General features: G+C 40.0%; 1 protein-coding gene across 16 annotated transcripts in view; it reads right to left on the reverse strand.

Annotated features, from left to right (window-relative positions):
* Positions 1-25,518, reverse strand: part of EYA1 (EYA transcriptional coactivator and phosphatase 1) — a 167,175-nt gene that overhangs the window by 49,250 nt on the left and 92,407 nt on the right. For 7 of the 16 annotated variants that reach the window (XM_052787895.1, XM_052787900.1, XM_052787899.1 and 4 more), the window contains 6 exons: positions 22,399-22,479; positions 20,418-20,487; positions 19,895-20,040; positions 15,559-15,696; positions 8,987-9,069; positions 8,378-8,564 (listed from right to left, as the gene is read on the reverse strand). In XM_052787895.1, coding sequence (XP_052643855.1) covers positions 8,378-8,564; positions 8,987-9,069; positions 15,559-15,696; positions 19,895-20,040; positions 20,418-20,487; positions 22,399-22,479 — 705 coding nt within the window. The remainder of the gene's footprint in view (positions 1-8,377; positions 8,565-8,986; positions 9,070-15,558; positions 15,697-19,894; positions 20,041-20,417; positions 20,488-22,398; positions 22,480-25,518) is intronic. The other 9 variants (XM_052787898.1, XM_052787902.1, XM_052787901.1 and 6 more) reach the window with 5 other exon arrangements.

The raw sequence follows: 25,518 nt of genomic DNA on the forward strand, positions 1-25,518 counted from the left end.
ATTTGTGCAGTTCATCATTCCTGCCTAAATGTATACCTCACACCTGCTCCTATTCAGATCACATCTCCATTTTTTGAGTTCTCATCCTGTCTCCAAAGAACTCGCAGCCCCTCTCAGCATGGTGTCATCTACATATTTAATAGGCAAACACATTCTGTTCCGTCATCTAAATGATTAATGAAAATGCTGGGCCCAAGGCAGACACTGAGGAATGCTGCTGTAGCCATCCTTCTATTTTAACAGCGAGCTCTCACTGACTTCTCTCTGGACATGGTTTCCTACACAGCTTTATAGCATTCTGCTGTAGTTTCTGCTAGACTGCTTTAGCCTAGTTTGCTTATAAGATTGTTAAGTGAAAAGATTTAACTGTCAGGGCAGCAAAAGCCTTGCTGAAGTCAAGCTATATAGCCACAAAATACATTATTTTTATTCCCGTCATTCTACATTCATTGATACGAGGGTGTTAATTTGTTCAACCTCAGCTGACCTCATAGTAACAGACATACTTCAATATTAGCCAAGGGAAATAATTATGTTTCTAAAGCATCGAATTTAATTTTATCCCGTTCTTGATCATCACACACACTGGGAAGTGCAGAAGAAAACTCAGCCCTTCACAAAATCATGAGCAGAAAAGGGGATGAGGATCAGCTCTCCACTGCCTGTCCCAATACTAAAGCAAGGTCACAAGCTGGCAGCAGCCAGGTTAAACACAAGAAGGAGTTCAGATAAAAGCTAGGAGATTTGTGCCACCTTTTGTCAAAAAATTCCACGCTCCCAAAAGACTACAAGGGTTCAAGGGGAGCCTGAAGACACCCCTGAAAGAGAAGCATTCAGGGATGCTACAGCCGTGCTACATCATCAGGTTGGGTCTGTGGGACCAAACAAGTGGTGGCAACGACCCCAGGCTTCACTGCCTGTTTCTGGGAGGTCATTTCAGTGTACATCCAGCCTGATCTAATGTCATGAGCATCCTCAATAGGGGCTGGAGGAATTAGGTACTGTCTGGAGGACACGTTCCAGGTTAGTTTTGTCTGGAAGGACTCCAGCTGGGTGCTCTAGGACCGCTCTCCTGAGCCAAAGCTCTTCGCTTCAAAACCGACTCCTGCTCCAAATTAAAATCCTAATGCAGGCACACCCTAAACATACAAACAACAGCAGCTTTGGAAATCCCCTGAGATGAAAATATCTGGAAGCTGGAAAAGCGCTTAGGGCAAGTCTTATACAAGCTTAGCCTGTCCTCGCTGCTCCCAGGGTGTCTGCTGATGGCCACTGCAGCAGGCAGGGTACCGGCCCGGTCGATCTATTGGTCTGGACCACTACAGCCAATTCTGTGTGTTGCATATGCCTTCACAAAATTATATTAATAGTGAAGTAACAGTTATTCTTCTGCATCCATTAACAGACACATATAATTTTAGATCTCTCTGCTACAGCACATCTCTGCACTCTGCCCCAGACTGTCTGACACCAAATGTTATGGCTTGTTTCTGCTTCACACACCCAGAGCTCCCTCTTCCAAACCTTGACCAAGTGTAATAGACCCAATCTTGACTTCTCTAGTCAGTCAGAAAAAACATTTTAAACCCAGATTCTATAAATGTATACCTCCTTTTCCAGGTGTGACCAGTACCCCCTGCTCCTGACTCCCGGTAGTCACCCCTGTACTGTATGGTGACACCAAGCCAGACAAAAACTACACATAACTGTGAGGAATAAGATATTAGGAAAAATTTTTTTACTGAGCCCATTGGAATGGGCTGCCCAGGGAAGTGGTTGAGTCACCATCCCTGGAGGTATTCAAAAAGCGAGTGGACAGGGTACTCCAGGGCATGGTTTAGGGGGCATGGTTAATGGTTGGACTTGATGATCTTGAAGGTCTTTTCCAACCAAAATGATTCTATGATTCTATGATTCTATGTTTGCATTCTGGTTTACCTAAAATACATGAACCATATTGTAGCATACTTTCCCCTATGCTTCAAGGCACCATATTATTGCAACTTGACATAAAATGTCATAAGCATATACTTCCCTGTTATACATCATTGTGGGCGCTTTTGATGGTTTTGTCACACAGGACAATTTTCCATCATCTCATAAATAAGAATACTTTGATTACTTATGAATAGACAATATAGCCACAGAGACACCATTTGCAACACCATATTCTGTAATTCCTTTCTGTTTGTAACGGAAATCCCTCCAAAGTAATTGCTGTATTTTTTTACTGTTGATTTCAATGTACTATACAGCAATAGTATCAAATGACAAATTTGGGGAAAACTAGCTGTCCCTGAAATCCCCAAATCAAGTCTATCTCTAGGTAAATCTGACTGGCAAGTGTGTGGGTAGAGCTCTTGCTGCTGACAAAAGGATTGCAAATTTCATCAGACTTTTTCCCTACTACACTGAAAGGGTATGCAAAAAAGAGTAAACGCACATTATCAAAGTAATCATATCTTGTGTCATGATGTAAATCACATTGACAAGATGGGTCTAGGATACCTAGTATAGTCAAATGTCTCTGCAAATAGGTCTGTACCAATATTTTCCATTTAGATTGTGTCCAGATTAATGGTTTCCCCCCAAATCTTATACTTAATTTTGAATAAGCACCTTAAATCCTCAGGCCACTGTTATTTCAACACCTCTATACCACAATAAAAATATAAGATACAGGTAGTTTGAATACGTCAGTCTTATGCTATGATTTTCTTACTTTTGCATAAATAAAGCTGAACACGAAATTTCACGAGCACAATACAAACTTCTTCCTTTACTGCTTACATAAGACTGGACCAGGATTAAACAATACAGCAGAATCACATAGGTATTTCAGGATATTTTTTTTTTTGCTTCTCTGTAAAAAATATGGCTACTACATTAGTAGTAAGTAAGCAAAAGTACTAAATAAGTATTGCAAGAAATATAATAATGCCTGCTGACAGGATTATAGGACGACATCTTTAGTACTGTTTTGACAAAACATCAAAATGTTCTCCACTTGAAAAACAAATCTAATGTTTGTCTATTGAGGACTATGGTCATACTGTTATAAATTTGACATAAACCCTCAATAGTCTGTTAAAAAAGGCTGTTAGAAATATTGGCAAAACCACATATTTATTTCAAGGCTTGGGTGACTTTTTGATTTAGGATTGTATATTCAAAATAATGACAAAATATCATATTAACAGTATATCTTATATATATCGGTGTACATTGACAACAACTATATGAGCAAGCCCTGCAGTGGTTCAGAATTTTTTCTCTAACTTTCAATGTTGAAGGAAAAAAATAACGAAGCAATCACATAATGGGCAGGTACTACCTCTCTCCATTGTAGGCATTTCTTCCTTACTTATTATTTATGGTTTCAAACAATTTGAAATTATTGTTACTTTTACTCCTACTAAAATCAATGATAAACAAACATTCTATTTATCTATTAAAAACTTCTATTGAAAAGTGCATCAAGTTCTTAGCCTCAGCATATCTTGAGACAGTAAGTCAGGTTATATATTGTTGAATGCAATACAGAAGAGTTAAAAGCTGTACATTGTTAACATAAAAACAGGAGAACAACCATTACCAGAAATGCAAAACCAGTGCCATACTTTGCCATTTGTTAGGGCATCCAATCTTGTTTCTGTTTTCACAGAATTTTGATTGTGTTCCCTTCCTATATAAATATATACTCTAGATTTACTCTTCATTTATACTTATGAAAAAGAGCAAATGTTAGAACACCAGTAATGCACTGTGAATACAGCAGTACTTGTTTCCATATAGGTATTAGTGAAAAGTTGCCTATATAGTCTCTTTGCTCTGTTTCACTTTCCTGCCTCTAATTTATTGTTATGAAATATGATAAGGAGAAACTGTAAAAGTAGCTTTCCCTTTTGCAATACTAAATGTGATATAGTGTTCAAGGAAAAAGAAGTTTAGTCTTTAAGAGCAAAATGGTGACCCATGGCTGAGAACAATTTTTGTTGGCTAGAACAGCCCTTGTGGGGTTTTTAATCTGCATTGTGAAATACGTGAGTAATATGAAAAAAACCCTTCCAGTAATATTTTAAACATCATTATTGCAGAAACCAAGAAAACTGAGAGAGATCAAATCTCAAGAACAATGCAAGTCTCTCTTGCGAGAAACACTGTTTAATAAATTATAAAACCAGCATCATATGAAATAGAAGCATATATTCAGCTTTGTGAACTCAATCTCAAAACAAAAATTTGCACAAATCAAGAATTTTCTGTTACCAGCTGTGATGATGGAGTTGAAATATTGCAAGAGAAAATTATTAAAGCTTTAGAAAAAGTAGTAATTTTCTACATTAACTCTTAGAAATACACATTATGAACGTTCCTCTAATTATTTTAGAACATCAGGGCAGGCATAATGGGTTGGGGCAAAACTCCATCCATCCAGGATAAATTTCAACACTGGCCAACAGCAGGTGACTGGGTGAGAGACCATAAAAAAGGACAGACATACACACAGTGCTAACTCATCCACTGTCTCCAGTGATTTTTTGTGTCAAGAATTTCTTGAATTGGCATTGGTGTCTGTGTAAATCCAATCTTTGAGTTTGTCTAAGCAAAACTTTTTGCATCCACAACATCCTGCAGCAAGGAGCTGCACAGCTTACCTATATGCAACATAAAGAAATACTTCCTTTTGTTCACTTTGAACCTACTTCAATGAATTTGAGTACTGGAAAGGAGAGTGAATCTTTGCTCACTAGTTTACTTTTATTACTTTTAATAATTTTAATTATTATTACTTCTCTTACATACTACAGCTCACACAAAAAATCAGCAACTCACTGTTCATACCTGGGATAATTTACTCATGTATGGACTGAAAGCTCATCCCAGAAGGAACCTAAGATTTTATTGTTGTTCTGATGAAAAACATTTTCTTCTGCAAAGCAAAAGTTAGAATCCTACAAGTGGAAAAAAAACTTTGAAAATTCTTACTTTTGAACTGAAACAAAATTGCCAATGAAATCTGAAGCAAAGCACACATTAAAAATTTGAAATGTCATACTGAGATTGTTTGGTTTAATAATTTTCTGATTATATCACTAGCAAAAATACAGCCTTCTGATCACAAGAAAATAACATTAATTTGTATGTCTGATTTATGGAGACAGGGACTATCAACCTCTGTGCAATCAAAAGGTTTTGTCATGACTGAGGTACAAGAAATTTTTCAGATCCACAAAGGGAAGAGAAAGAAGAAACACTGAGCATGGAAAATCTCAGGTTCTTCCACAAGAATCCCTGGATGTCCTGGATTGTATGGCAAAAGCTTGCATATTTAACTAGGTACTGTGGGAAACCATAAGAGGATTATTTTATATTTGGACAAGGAATTAAACATATTTTAAGTGAAATTATCTGAGCTTTCTGAGTCTGCAAAACTCTACTAAAAATGTCACAAGAGCACATAACTACCTTCTCTCTTTTCACATGTTTCTTACCAGACTCTTCTGTTTCACTTACTGGCCCAAATTCATAGGAACCACCTATGTCTGTCAAATTATTCTGGTGCCTCTCTAAAGTCTGAAAGCTGTTCTGTGCTTGTCCTGGCATAGTTCAGAACCGCGCAGATTACATGTTTTTTTTAAATATAGAAGGTGTCTAGGGATATCAGCATCCACTAAGAACAGCTGCAATTCAGCAGCTGGAGCCTATCCTACTAAAGGGGTACAGTAGCCTAATGTGATGGCTCTGCACTGCTCCCCACCATCTCTCATATGCAGTGTTCCAGTTCTGGTAGAGAATCAGCAGCCTAACTTGACCAGATGGGGCAAAACATCCTACAGAAATTTAACTAATTGTAATTAAAATATGGTTAGTTTGCTCCTTTGTTCTGTGTTTTTGACCCAGCTATGAACTTCCTTCTCTCTAATATGCCTTTCACTTGTCCCCACTCCACCAGAATTCCCTTCCTCCGTGCTGATCCTTCTTTTCTTTGACCCCAACCTTGCTTTGTCTTCCGACCATACTGTGTATGCGCTCAACAGAGGCTTTGCAATAAGCCTCAGCAAGAAGAAAGTAAAAAAATTTACACTGCCCAAGGGGAAATGGCAGGCACAGCACTGGATTCGCTGACTGGTCCTTGCTTCCCTTCTACCAGGGTTGAAGGGTTTGTGAGGCAGCAAAAGGTTCTCACCTAATTTTAACCTAGGAACCCAACACGGGTATGTCAGCCACCTTAAACTGCCCTCATACCAGTGGAGAGGCCTTGGCACCTCAGGATTAAGATTGTAGTTCAACTGAACTCTAAATAGAGGTACTCATCTCTCTCCACTCAATACAGAAGGAGCCTTAATGGGCTTGATCCTAACTTAAATGCATAAAGACAAATGTGTAAAGATAAATGGTGAAATCTGGGTCTAGCCCTATAGCTTCTGCCGACTGCAACCGTGTTGGTGAAGGGGAACAGAAAGATGGGTTCCATTAGCTCCTCCTAATAGAGAGTGGCCCACAGAAGGTGCTTTCCTAAACGTGTCCTCAGCCTGTGGTACAGGCAGCCAGCCCAAGATAACCCCATAGCTACAGTAAGAGTTGTTTGCAAACCATCTGAAGGAACTTCTTCAGTAACATAAATAGCTCAGGGAAAGAGATGGCGGTCCCAGCAATGCCAGAGGAGGTCTGCACATGCCCGAGGAATAGCCAAGCAAGTAGTGGTAGGGCACCCATGGATGTACAGCTTTCAATACATGAAAGCATAAACTAGAAGAGGGCTTAGGTGCAGGACCCACCCATGAGAAAGCCCACCAAATTCTTTCAAATTTTTAGACACAATTTTCTTAACAAGAGTGTGGAAGATTCGAGGGAGAAAGACTTCTTAAAAAGGAACTGATAGCAAAGTTCTGTCCAGGCTTATAGAGCACCGAAAAGTATTTAAATAGGAAGACAGCCTTTAAGCCACTAAGTTTAAGCTTGGGAAAAGTATACCTCCTCTCTCCATATGTGTGTTCACTGTTGCTTTTAGGAAGTATCAACTACTTTAAAAAAATATATGCAAAGATTTTGTAAAAGATCCAGACCCAGATGATAGAATGATTCAATTTTAGTATCTTGAAAAAAAGCTAAAACTTGATCACATTTGTTTTTTGGGATAAGAGGAACTTACTGCTTCCAACGTAAAAAGAAAAGCAAGCAAACCCACAAGAAAACAAAACCAAAAAAGTAATAACAAAGTGAAAAGCAGACTAATTATGCAGACTCCAATACACATCCATATATTCTAAAAGCCGCAGACTCCAATATGCATTCATATATTTAGAAAGACTCCTTTCTCAAATACATTGCACACACATGGGATCTCATGTATATAAACACACACACACCAGCTGTATTTTCTCCCCTTTTTACTTTCAGCAAATGTATCAAAAGAGACAACACTGCATATATTTTCTTCAGGTAGAGACTCATGCAGAAAAGCAAGAGAGTCCTACCAAATTATATTAAAGCTCACATTGCACATGCAAGATCAGTCCTATCAAGTACTTCAAGAAAACTAAAAACAATCTCCCTCAACAAAACTCCAGAACAAAACCTTCTGATAACATCGTCAAATCATAACTGTTTCTTACTGCATTACTGAGAAACGCATCTGCAACCGTGGACTTTCTCTGTGACACATTGCAAACTTCTGCCATCTACTAACTACCGACATGCTTGAACTGTTAAAAAATGTATTTATTTTTTTTTAATAATGGGAAAAATATTTTTCACCCCTCATTTCCAAAAACAGTTGGAGCAGTTTGGCATGAATGTCCAAAAAATGTCTCAACTAATACAGGACTGCCAAATTCCAGCAAGAAAGGTAAAACGACTGGGAAGAAGGACAAGCCACTGAAAATCTTTTCTTAAAATGGAAACACTTGTGCAATTTTAACTCCCCATTACAAGCATTATTATGTCCTCTGAAAGTGAAAAACACAAAAGCTCTCTTTCAAGTGGACAGTTGGTCTATGGTCTGAAGGCCTCTCGATTTCAGTCTTACTTAGGAAAAAATCAAAGGAGTTTATCTTAATGAAGACAGAGCTTAAAAGCATCAGGTTCTGGTTTAGTGTAAAGACCTTCCCATATCCTGCAATTTTTAACACAAGCATTTTACAAATAAATACAAACAACTTGTATTTCACACAAGCTTTAAAACTTTTACTGATCCTGGTTTTTCTTTAGTCTATTTACCATTAGAATCTGTGCAAGATGTGCCACAGGCTCAGGATTAAGAAATAATAAAAAAAAAAAATCAACGACTACACCAAAAAAAAAAAATCCAATTCAACCTCCTTTCAACTTACAAAAACGTGCCTCATAGGGACCATAAAATCCATGTAATTACCTGCTGCAGGATCTGTAACCGCTTGACTGGTGATGCCAGATGGTGGTTCTTGAAGCTGGTATGTTGCATTTGTGGAGGGTGTCGTTGGGCTGGTGTTACTGTTTGTCATGTAATGTGAAGGATATGGTGAGCTATTATAATACTGTGCATATTGGCCCTGGCCAAAACTGGGATAAGAGGGATATTCCTGCAAGACAAAAAAGCAACTGAAAAGTCCATCAAAGTTTTGCTACTTTTTAGTATAAATTCCAAAATATAACTACAAACACATGTCAGACTTTCAGCACGTATGCTTCCTGGACTGGATGCCGTAGCACCTAAAACTGCGGGGCAGTAAAATGAAATCTAAATTACACATAATTTAGTATGTCTTCCCATACAAACAGTTTATTAGACACACTACTGAAGATGTGTGAATAAGAACATCAACCCCCCGACAATTAGTTCTACTATTGGAAGATGACAAATTGAAGAAAAACATTTATACACGTTAGTTTAGCTTGAAAGGATGCTAATTTCTTTCAAAAAGCTATTTAAGGGCTACATTTTTTCAGTGGATGAGAATTATAAGTTTGCCAAAGTTTCCTCAACTCATATTTACAAATTTACCTGCTGTGAACTATTAAATCCAGTAGAATTTGTGAGTGAATTATTTCCTGCATATATTCCTGATGATGTTGTAAAACTGCTGCCTGAAATGATATGAAAGATTATGTGAATTACTAAAACACAGTATTGGAAAATAACTTCCATCATGCAATTATATCATAAGGATATGGCATATTTGTAATATTTCCCATATGTTGACCGATTCGGTTGTCATCAGCTCTATAACATGTTAATATATGGAAAGTGATAATTCATCATTCCTACACCCTATATTTCATTACTGCAATAAAAAGAAAAACTTGAAATTTAGACAGGAATTTGGAGCCACCTCAGGTCTGATAGAATATTAGGCTATCCCACCCCTCCAAATAATACCCAGCTCTGTGGAAGTAATGAGGGTTTCTTTACTTTCAGTTTTTGTTGAACAACTGCGAGCCTTGTCCGGAGGGATGCCGTCTCCCCTCACTGAAGCCCACTGGCTCCATCTCTCCTACTGCCTTTGAGAACCGGGTCCTCTCCCCTCCCTGAGCCTCAGCCCCTCGCAGGAACAGCAAAAGCCGTAACTCCCTGCTCCGAACAGCTCAGCCCGACTGCGAAGCCATTAGGATTCGCTAATCGATCACAGACAGCCTTGGGCTGCAAACCTTCTTTTTTGATAGAGTCTACCGGGCATGACACAAGGGAAAAAAGTATCTATCTGAGAAGGGAGACCCAAGATTGAATTTAGCCCAGAGACTGAATTACCGCCTTCACCTCCCTCCTCCCCCTTTCACGAGCCACCAAAAATAGACAGATGGGGCTCTTGCTTAATACCTAACCTGAGAAGCTGTTCCACTAAAAGGGCAGCAACCCCCTTTCAGCTGTTTTGCCCTCACTGGTTATAACCTGGGAGTGACACAGCCACCAGCTGAGACATATGGATGCACAGGGTGAAGCTACTTAAGCCACCAGAAAGTCTGTAATGAGGCAACCTATTGAACTCGTCCAGCGGGAGAGCACCAGCCAGCGAGGAGCTCGCATTAAAGCTCACGGGTTGTTTACAGCCTCCCTCACCGCCGAAACCTGCCTTAGTGCAAAGATATACCAAGACCTTGGGAGCAAAAGCTTGCAGGTGAATGAAGGAGGCAAGGAGGGATGTAAATCAACAGGGAGCCAGGCATACAGATGCACCGATCCTCTGATGTACCTGACACAACTCAATTAACAACCAAATCCTATGCAGCAGTTACTCCTTGGGAAAAGCGACATTTCTTGCAAATCCAAACAGCGAGGAATGCAGGCAGGGCTGCATGCTTAGTACAAGCCCTAAAGGGCATTTGTGAGCTATTTACTTTTTTAAACAACAACAACAACAACAAAAAAGCAATAGGTATCCTAGCTGTAAGAAGTCAGAAAGAAAAATATTTAAATGTTTTGATTGCAAAAGTTACTAAAAACGCACACAAGTTAAACCTCAAAGTAGACATGAAGTATGTCCAACAGCAATGGGAGTAAAAGATGAAGCTTAAACTTAATGTGTGATAATGACTGTAAACATTTCTCTTGTATTTGCTATTAGTGCAAAAGCTCTGTGGTTGTTGATAGATGCTACTAATCCTGTGAACTAAAATCAGATTACTTCAGCAGAAGAGTTGACATCCAAGTTTAGCAGATAGTACAGATAAACAGTACTAATGAGAAAAACATGTTGTTTTAAATTTAATTTAAAATTGGAAAACAGATGTTATTTTTTATTATAACGAACCCCAGAGCCAAAATACAGCTGAAAAATATTTTAAATTGCAAAACTTTGAAATGCTATTTTATTTCTAAGAGTGCTTTGGCTGGAAGAATGTAAGTCACTGTGTCTCTTTTTATTTCTGTAGTTATTTCTGAGTGATGCCATAATACATTCAAACACAGGTTTTATAGGTGCATGGTTTGAGCCATTCTAAAAAGATATAAAAGGCCTCTCATAGTTATAAGAAGAAAAAAAACCGCAAAATAAACTTTTTTTGAGGAATACACTATCTTCCCACAGAAAGTTTGGCAAATAATTTGCAAGAGCAAATGAGAAAAGTAATTACATGCCAGCCAGCATCTCTCCCTCTCAGACAAAGACACACACATACTAACACGCAGATCTCTCTCTTTCATCTCATGGTCAGCACTGGCTCTTATGGAGGAGGGGTAGGGGTCTCTTAGACCGTAACAAACATGAAGCAGGTTTCTCAGAAACGGCTCTGTGGGCCACCCAGAGCTACTGGCCTAAAGTTGTTTTTCAAATACTCCAATTTTGCCATTTGTTTTTTAAATAATCGGCTGCAGCACGGCATAGAGCTGCTGCTCCTGCCTTTAGCTGAACAAACACAAAAATAAGAACCTCTACAAAACACACAAGATTTACTGCCCCAAGTTGGCCAGCTACGTAGGTTTAAAATGTGATAAAAGCTGTAAATTGCAGGTCAAAGGTCTATTTTGCAAAGAGCGCGGACCCACATTAAAGCTGGGAATCGCAGTCAGCGTCGGAAGATGGCCGGTCCCTGCTGGGACCAGGGCGCGGGCTCCAGGCGCGGGGCTCGCCCCCGCGCCGCCGTGATGCGCAGGATGCGGTCCTCCCCTGTGTATTTGCCACAGAAGTCCATTTGCTTTCCTAGCTCCGTCTCCTTGCCATGGGCTATGTCTATCATCAGGGCACAACGTATGTATGTGGCAGAAGTTTAGTGCAGCTCTCCTGGGAAAGCCTAAGACGGCCAGATGGGCTATTTAAACTCAAGGTTTCTTCCGTTTGTTTACAGTGTTTAAAAATCCTTGGCAAACTCCCCCCTGTTGTCCTAGTAACTGCTTAGCCATCCAGCACAATATTTTTATACTGTATAATAATAACCGAATACCTTAACGTTTACTTTTTTATGGATGAATTCCCAAACCAATTGGTTAGTATGTTCTCAAACATCACAGTCTTGGTAACGACAACAATGCTGGTGGTCATCACAGGTCTAGTGCCCTTCCAGCGGTAGGGCACTTGCGTGCAGGGTAAAAGCCCCGTTTTTATCACAGTCAAATGATACTCAGGAAGACAGTGGCAAATGGAGCTCTTTCCTTGGCGTTCCCCCCAGCCCTTCTCCACTCCATTTACCCTCACTGAGCAATGCTTATAACTCTGCCAATATAGGAACAACGGCCCATTCCCACAGCCATTAGTCATGTATGTGGTCTTTCAGCATCTATGAAGCAACTTATATGAAAAACAGCTTTAGGAACATACTCATTAAAGTAAGGGCGGGGGGAGTGGGGAGATGGGGCAGCAGAACTGCCTAGGTCCTCTTCTCAACCTCTCCCCTCTACACCCCCTGTTCCAGGGATGATAAATTTGTAACAAACAAAAATCCAATTACCAGAATAACCTTAGCAAGGAGTCACAGGCAGCAATTTTCCTCGTCATTTTCAAAAGTTGGCAGTCTCTCCCTCTGCTATTGTTCGGGGACTAATCACGCTGTAATTTTAGCAGGGTCAGGAAAAGCACTGGGTTTAATTGGCTGCACACGCACCGCGAGGGAGCGCCTTTACGTTGCAGGGAGACATTCGCCCCAGGGAGAGGAACCAGAATAACTCCAAAGCTTTCGAGCACGAGGTAGCCCCGATCAGGGAGCACAAGCACAGCAACTGCAAGGCCGCTAGGAAATCCCCTTTACTGCAGGCAAGAACGCCAGCAGGGCCCCGAGCACGCTGTCATGTAACGCTTGGTTGTGAAGTAGGTTGTGGGATCCATGATCTCCATTTAGCAGCTCAGCAGCCGCATGCAGAAGATGAAGAACGGCTATTGCAGACTATGACGAGGCTGAAGCTGCAGCCTGCCCATATACTGCTAGAGGGGAAAGGGAGAATAAACTCATTTCCGTCTCTGGAGGTTTCTGCACAAATAACTGAACAGCAGCAGCACTACCCCCATCTTCTGTCAAAAGAATAAATTTTGTCCTTAAATAATAATTGAAACTATGAATAGGTTCTCCTAAAATTAAATGAGGAAAGGGAAACAAATGTTCCTGTTTACTTTTAACATCTGTTCAATCAAAAGGAAGAATTAAGTCAATTTAAAGTTGTTTCAAATTCAAATGTCAGCCTAATAAAAATATTAAAAAGACATATTCTCATGTATAGTATAGATAAATACTGTCAACGTTTAACTGCAAGAAAGACCTGTTCAGCAATGTGATTCTTTTCTACTCAGCTTTTGACAACTCCACCAAGATTTCTGTTCAAAAAATTCTCCTTATTTCCATTCTCATGGTCTCTAAGTAGAATACCAGTCCTTCCCTCATCCACACACCGCGCTGTTTGTGAGCACAACAGAAATGACATACACACCACTTGGACCCCCAGACTCTGACCTGTGGCTCTTCCACCAGGCCAGACTGTCAGCAATCTGCTGCCTTCCACAGGTAGGCAGCTCTCACCCCAAGCATGGCACAGCTGGAGCAGAACCCAGGCTCAGACCTGGGTGAAAATCAATGCCTCTGACCCTCCTCTTATTAGAGCTTCACAACTGGGTCATCTTTAACACATTTCTTTTGCAGCATATTTTTAGATCCTTGCCTTTCAATGTGTACAGCTGAAATGCTTTCCAAGATCTTACTGTTCCATCTCTTGACAACCTCCACCCTTTCATGACCTTGAAAATTCTGATCTTATACACATTTTGCATATTGCAGGAAACAAAGCAATAGCCTTTATGACAGACCTCGATGTAGTCCATTGACCGAGTCCTAGCTCTGCTCTACTAATGCCGGAATTCACTGCTTACTCTTAAAATTTTCCAACAAGCACTCTCTCACATTATCCCATGCTGCTCCCCCTTTCTTCCCTCCATCGAATGAGTTTCCCATAGACATCTGCAAAACTACTTCATTGTCCTTCCTAAAATCCCTTTTTATTGACATCCCTCAGCTCTGTATCTTACAAAAACCCCCACCTTTAGAGCTGAGATAACCAATATGGGGTGACGACTGTTTATTATGCCTAAACAGTGCCAGCTTTATTGTTATATTAGGCCTTCCTAGCCTGTGTGTTTTATTTTAGCCTCCAATTTCTGTGGGGACTATATTTTCATTTGGCTGTATAAGTTAGCACAACAGGATCCTGATACATGACTGTGGCACAAAGGCACTACTGCAATAGAAATTACAGACAACACAGACAAGATTTTTCAATAACTATTTCCTAGCGACCATGAATTACCAGTTCCTTAAAAGCTGGAATGTTGATCCAGGAGTTCCTCGTAGCTGCTGCTGGCAAGCATTTTGACCTCTCTCCTACAGAGAGGTAGGGCGTTTTGGGGAGTTTGGGGGTATGCGTGTTTGATTTTTTTAGTGTGGCTATCTGCAGAAAGCAAACCCAATAACCTAGTTATGGTTATATTTATGCCAATGAGTAGAAGATCACCATAATTCAGCATGTAGATGAAAGCTTGCATACTAATACTACCTTCCTCTTACTTGTCAGAGCACACTACAAGTAAGCAATGCTTCAGATGTCAGATGGTTGCTTCTGCCCTACGGAGCTACTCAACACATAGTTCAAAAGGGGATTTAAAAAAAAAACCCAAAACATCTCTCATGTGTCTGAGCGAAGGACTGGATCAATATACCCTTAAAGTCATGGAACAAAAGCAAAATCTCATTCACTTGGTCTCTGAAAGCACTTCTACCTCAAGACATTTCACAGAGTATTTACATGATGGCGCACAGTTTAAATGGAGCATGGTAATAATAAAGAGAGGTGCTAAACTTCTAAAAAATGTGGTCCAATTCTGTGAGTGATCACAGATTTCAACAATTCTAAAATCTGCAACACACCTGATTTCAACTGTCAAATTAGGGGTGGAAAGTCCTGCAGCAGACATCTAAAAATAGATGTTTGTAGTAAACAAAGATTTTTTTAAATATCCCTTAAGATGGTGAAAATCCAGAACCAGGCACACCCAGCAAGTTCCCAATACAGAAGGGAAAAACGAATTGGGAGAACAAGGTGGAAAGATGTTAAGTAAACTAAACAGGCAAGTAAGGCTACAAAATATAATTGATAATAATAGCCCGCACATACAAAGACTTATAGCTTTTAAATAGACTTCAAAGAAACAGACTTCAATCATTACTTAGCTACCTCCACAGCTGCAGAAGGTATTTTTATCTTCTTCTCCCTCCCCAAACACACTCAGGTGTCAAATTATATTTGGCACTTCCTAAATTCATAATCCTGACATGTTTTCCAGGACTCGTTTTGTCATATTCACTATTTGTTAAACTATTGCTATTCTGAGACGCATTTTTACTGTAATAGCACTACAACACTTCACTATTTAAAAATTAATGAAGTCACTAAGCGAGGGATCTTCCAAACTGCTGAGAGCTGGCCCGTTGCAGCTCTCAGCAAAGGCAATCATCATTTCAGCTCCAACTGCAAGAACATCAGAAGTAAGTGCTCGAGCAAACATTCATTTTCATCCTAGGAATGTAAAGACATAAGGGGGAAAAAAAAACAAACCCCATAGCATTAACTATATCTAATTAATGGTAATATCTCTTTATACAGACCTTGCATCTGGTAGCTATAGGGAGCCTGTCCAGGTTGAGGTGTGCTAAAGCTGGCACCGTAGCTTAGAAATCCTGTCTGTCCAGGTGACTGTGACTGTGCCAATCCACCTTCTGTCTTGATGCCTGCCCACAATGCACCTAAATCAGTTAGTGACAGCAAATCTATTTGTTCATATTCAAACAGGGATGGAAAATAAAATCACTTAACTAACAGCATTTTTAACATATACCTACTATTGCATGCATGAAAGAACAAATACTGAGCGCGTGCACAAATGAACGGGGTAAGGGCAGTCTAAAAGCATACATAAAACTAAGGTTCACCAGGGAGAGGTTAAATTCAAAACTGTGTTTCCAATGACTGCAAAAGAAATTTATACATGAACAGGAAGTTGCATTATTCCTTTTTTCCTTTCCTGCCAGAGGCTAACTTTTCCATATATTCATGACATTTCACAGAGGTAGATTAGCAACTTCATATGATTTTAATGAAGCATAGCATAGCTGAGCTCTCCTGCCATCCACCCATTAATGACATAACTGAGATTTGCATTGTATAATATTCCTACATGAAAATTACATGGCTCTGAGTACAGTGGCTTTCTAAGGAATTAGAATTGGATAAAGAGAACTAGCAGCATTAAAGTGTAATGATGATTTTCAAAGCTAATTAAACACTATAGGAGGCAGTCTTTTAACAAATAAACACCTAATAGACAGGAACTATTGCTGAAGCAGTCTCCCAAACTGAGAAAAATATAGCAGAGAGTCATTAATCTACCCTGACAGGGAAATCCATTACACATCACATTACTCTCTCATTTCCAAATTTAGTAATAAAAGAATCCAAAGTCCAATTAAATGAATGACTTGCCTCCCAGCTTCAGTGATTCTTCCCCCAATTTGTAAGACAACAAGCAAGTAAATATCAGCACGTGAAACACTGAGGAAACACACACAATTCAGCCTCTGTCTCTTAGTTTTAATTATAAGGTTGTCCCAACATGAACTACCATTTAAAAATAATTATAGCCAAAGCAGTGGAAAAGTAATACAATACTCTTAAGTTTCACTGTGGCATTCAGTGATACCTCATTGTTCAAAAACCACCCTTATTTGAACTGAATTAACTAAGTGTGAATTAGTGACATTCCTTTGAAAATGACTGTTAATCTAAGTCCATTTCCTGGTTGGATTTTTTTTTTTTTAAACAATATTCAACAACATTTGAAGGCAGGACAGTGCTGAGAAGTTACTGTGTTTGCAAAACTTCAGTATCTCCCTATATACAAATGGCAGCATGTTTTCTTCTGCCATTTAAATCATTATTTTTCAACTGCTGTCATTAATTACCCTTAGTTCCTCCTGCCAGACCCGCTAACTGCCAGACTAACCCTGTTTGCTTGTTTTTCCCTGATGCTTACTTGCTTCTTCTGTTTCATGTTTCAATTAAACAATCCCAATGACGAATCTGACACCTCGTTTCCAAGGGGAAACTCCTGCTAGGGATGTTTCGGTATCAACGATCTCTATTTGTTGTCTGTTTAAGGACTTCTGAAATACTGATTAAATATGGCTCAGAGAAAGTTTAACTAAATCAAGCATTAAATTTCTAGTCCAGCTTTAACGGCCTGCTTCAATTCTCCATCTCAGACAAAGCGGGAGGAGACGATCAAAGGCAGTGGCAGGAGGATGCCACTTGAGTGAAGACAACTTGGCACTGAGGCGCCCTTTTGCAAACCTCCATGCTATGAAGAGCCTTTCATCTCCTGGGACTTAACTCTTCCCACCTGCTCTCGCCCAGAAAGCCTTCACTCATCAAACCTCGATGCTCCCTTCTCCTTCTCCCAAGTCTAATGTATGCAAGGAAGCGGGAAGGGACAGTGAGAAAACATGAGGGGACTGCCAGGATCTGGAAAGACAAGAAGTCGGTAAGCGAAGTTTTTGCTAGGTGCTGGTACCACAGCAGGCAGGAGGAGGGAGCTTCAGGAAATTCTCCAGCCTCCTCAGGGGCTTTGCAGATGAAGCAGAGCCAGGAGCCCCTGGGAGGCAGCTGTCAGTGGCATTCCCCTCCACCCCCCTTCCTGCCTGCACGGCTGCACCACGCTGGAGGTGGGGGAGTGGAAAAACGAAGAGGCTGGAGGTGCATTTGAGACAGCACCTCCCCAAACTCTGCCCTAGAGAGAAAACTTGAGGCAGGTTGACATGGGAATTCGCAAATGCTTTTTCTTCCAGTAAGTCCCAGAGTAAAGAAGCCCTCCACTCCAGCTCAGAGTTTTTCCTTTCACGTATGTCCTAAGTCTCCTCTCTTTAGAGCTTGCTGGAAACTCTCTGTCTGGAGAGAGAAAGGCAAGGCAGACGGTACGTGGGGTCTAAGCTGCAGGCCAAAGAGGAGAATTTTGGCTCTCAACAAGGCTTCGGTTCTTGCCTGTTGCAAATGAGCGTCCCAGTGTTCCCCAGGTAATTTATTCTGGGAGCACGGATTATATGATGTGCCTTAAACATGCAAAAATATATATGGTGTTAGGTCCCAAAACTTTTTAATAGGTATTTGCTTTTCAGTATTACTCCTACAAAATACATCAGTGAGGAGCACCTTAGCCCCAGTCACGAGGCACTGTCTGAAAAGAACAAAACGCATTAAAATCCACTTGGCTGGGGAGCTGGGGGCTTCAGCAGTCTAAAGCAGCTCTGCAATGTAAAACGCTAGGCAAAATTATCCGAAGTCCTAGGCGCAGGGGATGGAGTGGGCAAAAAACCAAAACAAAACAAAAGAGCAGGCAGGCATGTTAACCCCCGGCAAGCAGTTGCCAAGTAAAGCAACTCTCAATTATAGCTCCGACGACAGCGAGACAGCTAAACTCAAGTAGTGAAATCAAGGCCTTGCTGAAGGCAGTGGGAGTTTTATAGTTTATAGTGAGGTCAGGATTTCATCCAGAGGAACCAAGCAAAAAACAAAAAAGTCACTGTTTGGGCTGTCCAAGCCACAGCAGCCAGCCAAGTATGAACATGAGGTGTCCGCAGGAGAAATGGTTCAAGAAAAGTGTGGTGGGGAAAGGGGTCGTCTGTTATCACACCACCTGATCCAGCTGGAAATAGCAGATGAGCTCTCGTCAGCGACACGAGCTTGTGGGGGTGGTGGGAAAAATCCCCATCTCTGTAGTCTTGAAAATGTAGTTTAAATATCCTTAAAGTATTTTGTTTGTGTAAGTTCAAAATATGTGGAATGGAACTGAAACTGAAACATCCAATTTATGTTTATAACCATATTTTTGGCAGTAAGTAATCAAGGCTATAGCCACAGGAAGAATGCCTCCTTGGATCATAATTATTGATGATATACTAATGAAACACATTTTTTAAAGTAAGGGGAAATAATAATCTATTTCTTGTACCTACTGTTCACAACAATCTGTTGTAGGATATACTTGAGAGCCAGTGGATTTCAACTTGCAGATTTCAGAATGAAAGATTCACCAGTTTTGCACTTAAAAGTTGTAATGATTTTAAGGGGCACAGCTTGTACTGTGAGTTCTGTCCTTTTGGTATGAAATTTACATTACCTGAATGTATCTTTACAAAATATACTGCTAAAAGCATGTGGATTGTATATTTTTAATATATTTCCCCAGAGGAATATAAGACCTATTTTCTAATAATGCATCCTCGCTGCCGAACTGCTATGTGGTCTGCCAGCAGACAGTCTGGCAGCAAAATGGTCTCACCCACAGCAGCTTGTTTTTCAATTAAATTTTTTTGGAAATACTTGCTACTTAGTACTATCTCCTTCATCAGGCAGACAGAGCTTTAGTGGCAATTTACCTCAATTTTCACCTCCAGGGAGTTTTAAAACATTGAAAGTGAGACTTTTTTGGTGGGGGTCTTTTTGAATCAGTTTTTCACCTGCTGAAAATCAGCACAGATTCATTTGGGTTCCAGTAATCTGGATGAGCTGAAATTCAGACTGTTACGTACCGACGTAGCCTACTGCGTCGCTGGAGAACAGAGCTCCTCGGCGAGTCACCAGGAGCTGTGCCTGTGTAATGGAAGTCCCTAGATCTCTTTTCCCATTTCAGTGCTGTTTTTTTAATATCACCAATAAAAACCTAATGAATCTCTCTACTTGATCCCAAAACAGAGTCATCCTCTTGAGTAGCTTCTTAGCTCTTTAATACAGAAATTAAGCATCACTCACTCCAATGGGGAAATTACCAGTCTCCCACAAGAAATGCTCGAGAGCACAGCTGTCCCACTAAGTACTAACGCAAGGGTCACATAATCTTGATCTAAAAACCATTTGCCCCGGGAATAAAACAACACAGACGTGCTTTCTTACCATATGAAGGGATTCCATAGGGTTGGCCGGGCTGGGGGTAAGTGGCATAAGCTGTAGCTTGTTGCATCCCCGTTGTAAACTGTGTCTGCCCATACGCAGCCATCGTTTGTGAAGAGGGGGTAGGAAGAATATGTGGGTATGGTCTGCTATTGATTACAAATGACAGAAAATAGGACAGATACTGCATTAGACAGACATGCGTGTACTTATTTTTAGCCTTATTATAATCCTGCTACTTCATTAACACATGATCATAGGCTGTGCTAGACAACAGAAACTGTAAGACAAAGACAAAACAACAATAAGAAATCAATAATAAAAGAATAAGTAAAATAAGAACTTTCCAAATATTTTCAAATACATTCTTAGCATTTAAAAAAAATATTTTTTTTTTCCCTAGAAGCTGCTGCGGTTTAAATTATGACCTCACAGATGGACCCAATTATTATTTTAAATGAGGTTAAAATCTGTCTATTTCAGTTATTACTACTACTACTGTTATTATTTTTAAAAGATATCATACTTGGAAGGGTAAATCTGTGGCGGGGAGAACTGGTGTGTTTGTCTTGGGCTGAAACCACTGCTTCCAATTGCTGCACCAAGGAGAAAAGAAAGCACACAGAAGTGTAAATACACACACCAAAGACAAATATTATTTTTCCTAATAGAATTTCAGGGTATTAACAAGATTTTAATTAAATTCAAATATCATTGATACCTTAGATAGAAAATAATATTTTATCAGGAACTATACAAGAATGCTTAACATTAAAATCTTGATTACAAATCTCAAATACTAAATTGCCCCTTTGTACAACTCCTGAGCCATAGTTTATTCTTTGCTCGCACACAGACAACATTTGCAATGCAAACAACCTATTTCCTAATGGAAACATTTCCCTTCATATTTTCAAAGGATTATTGATATCTCAAGTGCAACATTTTTATTAACTTTTAGAATTTTTAAGACCTACATTTTATGAAGGAGCTTTATGCGTGCCTCAATTGAAAACATATGGCCAACTTCAGAGCACGTGCCTCTTTTTTTTTAAAAAAATAATTCCATAATACAGAAGATGTATTACCATATTACACTTCCTCCTCTTTTCCCCCACCTTATCTGCTTTCAGACCTTCAAAACAGTCAGTATTGCATAAAGATGTCCCTCGTGCAAATGTTCTTAGTGAAATGCTTAAGCCCAGGAGGCTAAACAGTGAGCTTCGCTGCCGGCAGCCCAGCCGCTGCTGACACAGAGCTTTACGCCAGCCCGTCCCGATTTCTTTCGGTATTTTTTGGGTGCTGCCGAGAGCGTGGCAGATGTGCCGGCGTGCTCCGCTCTGGGCGTTATTTTCGGGAGCCCTTCCCTCTCTGGTTACCGTTTGGGTGCCATTTCTTCTCTAGGTCCCAAGGTGGGGTTTGAAGCCTTTGCCAGGAAGGGGTCAGCAGCAGGTTATGAGACTACTGTAAAATCAGACAGCCAGAGAAACAACAGGCCCTATTGCTAAGTACTTGGAAATAAACAAGGCACGGATAATTACCCTTCGCCAGCTACCCCTTTCCTGGCCAACTACAGGGAAAATCCATCATCTTTACACTCCGGGAGCGCTCGAGAAGTGTGGAGGGAAGCAGGGAATCTCTTTCCGTGCCTTCCACACCTGATAGTTTTTCTTTTCTGTGGCCCGTGAGGCTGCAGATACGTCAAATGTTACGGTCTGACCTTTAGTCAGATCACCACAGATGTACGTAGCTACTATTAAACACACTACCTTTTCTTCTTTCAGAGATTTAAAATACTCTAGAAACCTTTTTTTGCCTTTCAAGTTTGATACTTTCATACTCAACAGCATGCGCAGAAAATGGAGGCTGTGACAAGACCAGAAAAGGGTTGGCTACTTGGACCCTGACTGGTTGCGAGATGTCAAATTTTGCTACTCTGGAAATATAATCCCACGACATAGTACTAGATCCTTTTTTATTTGATTTGCACCATAAAAACAATGTGCTAGAAATACCACAGTTAATCCATAGGTATGCAAAACTGTGCAAACATCTTAGGATTTTCTCACAGTGTTTGTCTCCTGTCTGTTAGAAGCTAAGATGTGTTTGGCTTCCAGGAAGAAAAAAAGCCTGACCAAAGAATGAATACCTTCATAATAATAAATTACAATAAATGAGGAAGACCTACCCCTCAATTACAACACTAATCACAGAGGCAGGTATGTTTACTTACAGAAGACAAAAGAGTAATTACTCTGGGCCAGAATACTCCCTAGTGAGACTCCCACTGAAGACACCAATAGAGATTAATAAGCCTGATGCTGTAATGCTCCTTACTCAGGGAAAACTCCTATTGACTTGCACTGTCTGAGTAAGACAAACAGAAACAGGCATAAGCTGCAAAGTGCACAAGGCTTTTTAACAGCTGTGCACAGGTTTAGACCACATGGGATAAGAAAATAGTAAATGAAAAAATGCTGAGCTTAAAACCTTTGTTTATTCCTTACCTGATCCTGAGAAATTGTCTAAAGACCCGTCTGTGGTAGTAGTAGTAGCAATCTCACTGCTGCTCATTGGTTCTGTTTTAACTATAGAAATATAAATAAAATATATTCTATATGCACCTAATATTCTTGCACACGCATGCACACACACTCACTACAGCCACAAATTCAATAAAACAAAAATGTGCCAAAAATGTTTTAAACCATGGCTATCAATATTTTGCATTTTATGTATTTGTGTATACAAATAATGCAAAGTACTGGCAGCTATGATTTACACATACATTTAAAATGATCAGGAGGGTTATTTCTGTCCCCAAGGAATAAGAGCCACTGTTAACAAACCAGAAGTCCCCATGCAACTCTCTGCACCTGTCCTGATTCCTCTTAATCCTGCAGACCCAACAATAAGGGTCCACATTTAGATCAGGTCACACAGACATTTACAGGCTTGAAAGACAGGAATTTGAATAAGACAAAAAAGGAAATATTTTTTAAATGGGTTTCTCTGAGGGCTGTTCAAATTTTTTTTTCCATCCAAATAACATTTCAGAGGAAAAATAAGAATTTGTGATGAAGTAGAATACTTCCCTTCTGGTGGATTTCTCCTCTCAAAATGAAAACCAACTTTATACTCGGCAACCCTGAATAAGCGAAGGGGACACAGTCCTCACCAAATACTTCAAAGAATGCTTTTACATTTTATCACCTCTGCACCTGCAACCCAACATGGCTGTCAGAAAGTAAAAAAGAATGACAGTAAGAGAGATTTTCTCCTGGCTCATGCTGCTTCATAATTAATTATTAATTAATGACTTTTAATAAAGCCTCAAGTAAATAAGCAAATTTCCCTTTCTGTTACTCCAGTACACTCTCAGTAACAACAGTATTCTGATCCATGGAGCAAGGATGGGGCTGACCTGGCATGGATGCAGACAGGCACAATACCTACTCCCAAGGAGTCATCAGATCAGCACGGCAATCTCTCAAATCCATTTTTACATACCTAGCTTTTGGAGTTAACAGCAACTTGTTGCACCAAAAGCAACTGAGGATGACGTTTCAGAAAACAACGGAGCTGATCTTACTATCAACATCCCACCGCTTTCGCTCTTGTTGACACACACAGTCACCACTTCCCACGCACCAGAGCTGGTGCATACCTGACCTTTCAGCGAGGCAGTTCAGTAATGCTGCAAAAAGTGAATCTGAGAAAACCAAGGTAAACTGCACCCCATTTGACATGTAAAGCCTTGGTGTCATCTTGACATAGGTGTGCGTGTATGCATGTATGTTTGTCAATACATATGTGTTCAGGAATTGCAACCATCACTGGCAGAAACCCTTTTGGTGCCAGGTTTGGAAAGGGAGAGGGAGAGGCACTTTCCCCTTTTGACAAAGGATCTTTCCTTTCCTTGCCAATCCAAATTCTTATTTCCGCATGCCTCACTATTTCCTTCACCTGACCTCATCCGCAGGATTTATATGCAATCGCTCAAGATTTTACTAATCACCCACTATTTTCTTTTGTTTCTCATGCAGGATGTTTTTGTCTGCACACGCTAACTCGGGAGATCAATACTAGGTCCACACAAAACTCCGCTATGTCTGCATTAGCAAGCAGTGCAGCCCAGTAAGAAAAGTTTCATGGAGTGAAATGGTTGGTGCAGAGGGTCCAGTATCCACAGGTTAGGCATTTTTGGGGGGGTTATTCATGCTAGGTTTAGTCTTGTCCCAAGGAGTGAGCACCCATCAGCAGCTGGAGAACATTAGCTGCGCTCCTGCAGAGCACCTTTTTTGAAAGAGGTGAAGTCCAAGAGACTCCACAAGGTGATTTAACATGTGGTAAGAAAGGGTGGCCAAGAGGTTCACTTCAAGAGTGCACTCATGATCTGAACTACAACTCTAATACAAATGTATTTCTTAAAAACATGGCATGTAAGATATCCAACATCCATTTCATAACTAAATACTGAAAGTCTAACACACAGATGCAACAAAATATTTGTTGCAAAGTGTCTATCCCAAGTAATTTTCCAGAAACTACCAGATCTTTACAGCAAGTTCTACACCATTTGTTAATCTAGATACCAAGAATTAGAGCATCTACATTATCTTCTGCTTTTTCTTAGAAGTTTATCACAGCTACATTTTATGGTCAGAATAATACTTCCCTCATAGATTACTCCAGCTTTCCCCAAAATTTGCAAGTCTTCTGAACCCAATTTCCATAACGCAATTATACTTCTGGAAATAACAATGAAAGATGCTTTTCTCTATAGATGGCAGCTGCAGGGGAGGAAAAGAGAGGAAGATGAGACAGATCAACCTAATTTGGGGTCAAGGGTGGAAGATTTCAGTATATGCTTTCTCCAAACTCTTCCCCTCTTCTCTACTGGAGAAACAATTCTTCTATATTCCTTATAAAATAAAATATCATTGTTTGGATCACCGCAAACTAGCAGTCCAAGGACTATGCTGAGCCAGCTCATACAATATAGAGACCTACAGCATCGTTTGTTTTTGATAAAGGTTTTTAGGATAATTTCTTTCCAAGTGGATGTAAATGTCTTTTTTGCCATTGGTTTAAAAGCCTACTTCACATGCCTTTGCACCTATCTGGATCTCAGATACCATTTGGGGGAAAACTTCATCAAAATGGAATTTCTGTCTCTACGACTCATGAGCAATACTTCCGTGCAACAATATTTGTAACTGAATGCTGTTTATTAGACATACTACTTTTGAAGATACAGGATAACATACATGAAATACAATGCAGTGCCTTCTTCATGGAAATGAATTCTAGCTGCTGACAGAGGTGCTCACAAATTTTTCATAACAACTGTTCCTTATGTCTCCTCTCTCAGCTGTTTTATTTCCTGAATAAATGAAAAACAGGATAAGAAAGGCTGTTCACATTATTCCTGATCTGGATACCCATTAGTAGGCTGATAAGAAATAAGCCCTATCATGCCATCTTTAGGAACAACTATGACCTTAATGGACCTTTGCACCATAGCTAGTTGGGAATTTAATAAAGATGGATAGGAACACAAAAGCCCTCCGTTCCCCAAGCATTTTAATCAAACTGCCAGAAAATGACTGCCTATTTCCTTCTAT

This window comes from Harpia harpyja, chromosome 5 (genome assembly GCF_026419915.1).
Source record: "Harpia harpyja isolate bHarHar1 chromosome 5, bHarHar1 primary haplotype, whole genome shotgun sequence".
NCBI classification, from domain to species: Eukaryota; Metazoa; Chordata; class Aves; order Accipitriformes; family Accipitridae; genus Harpia; species Harpia harpyja.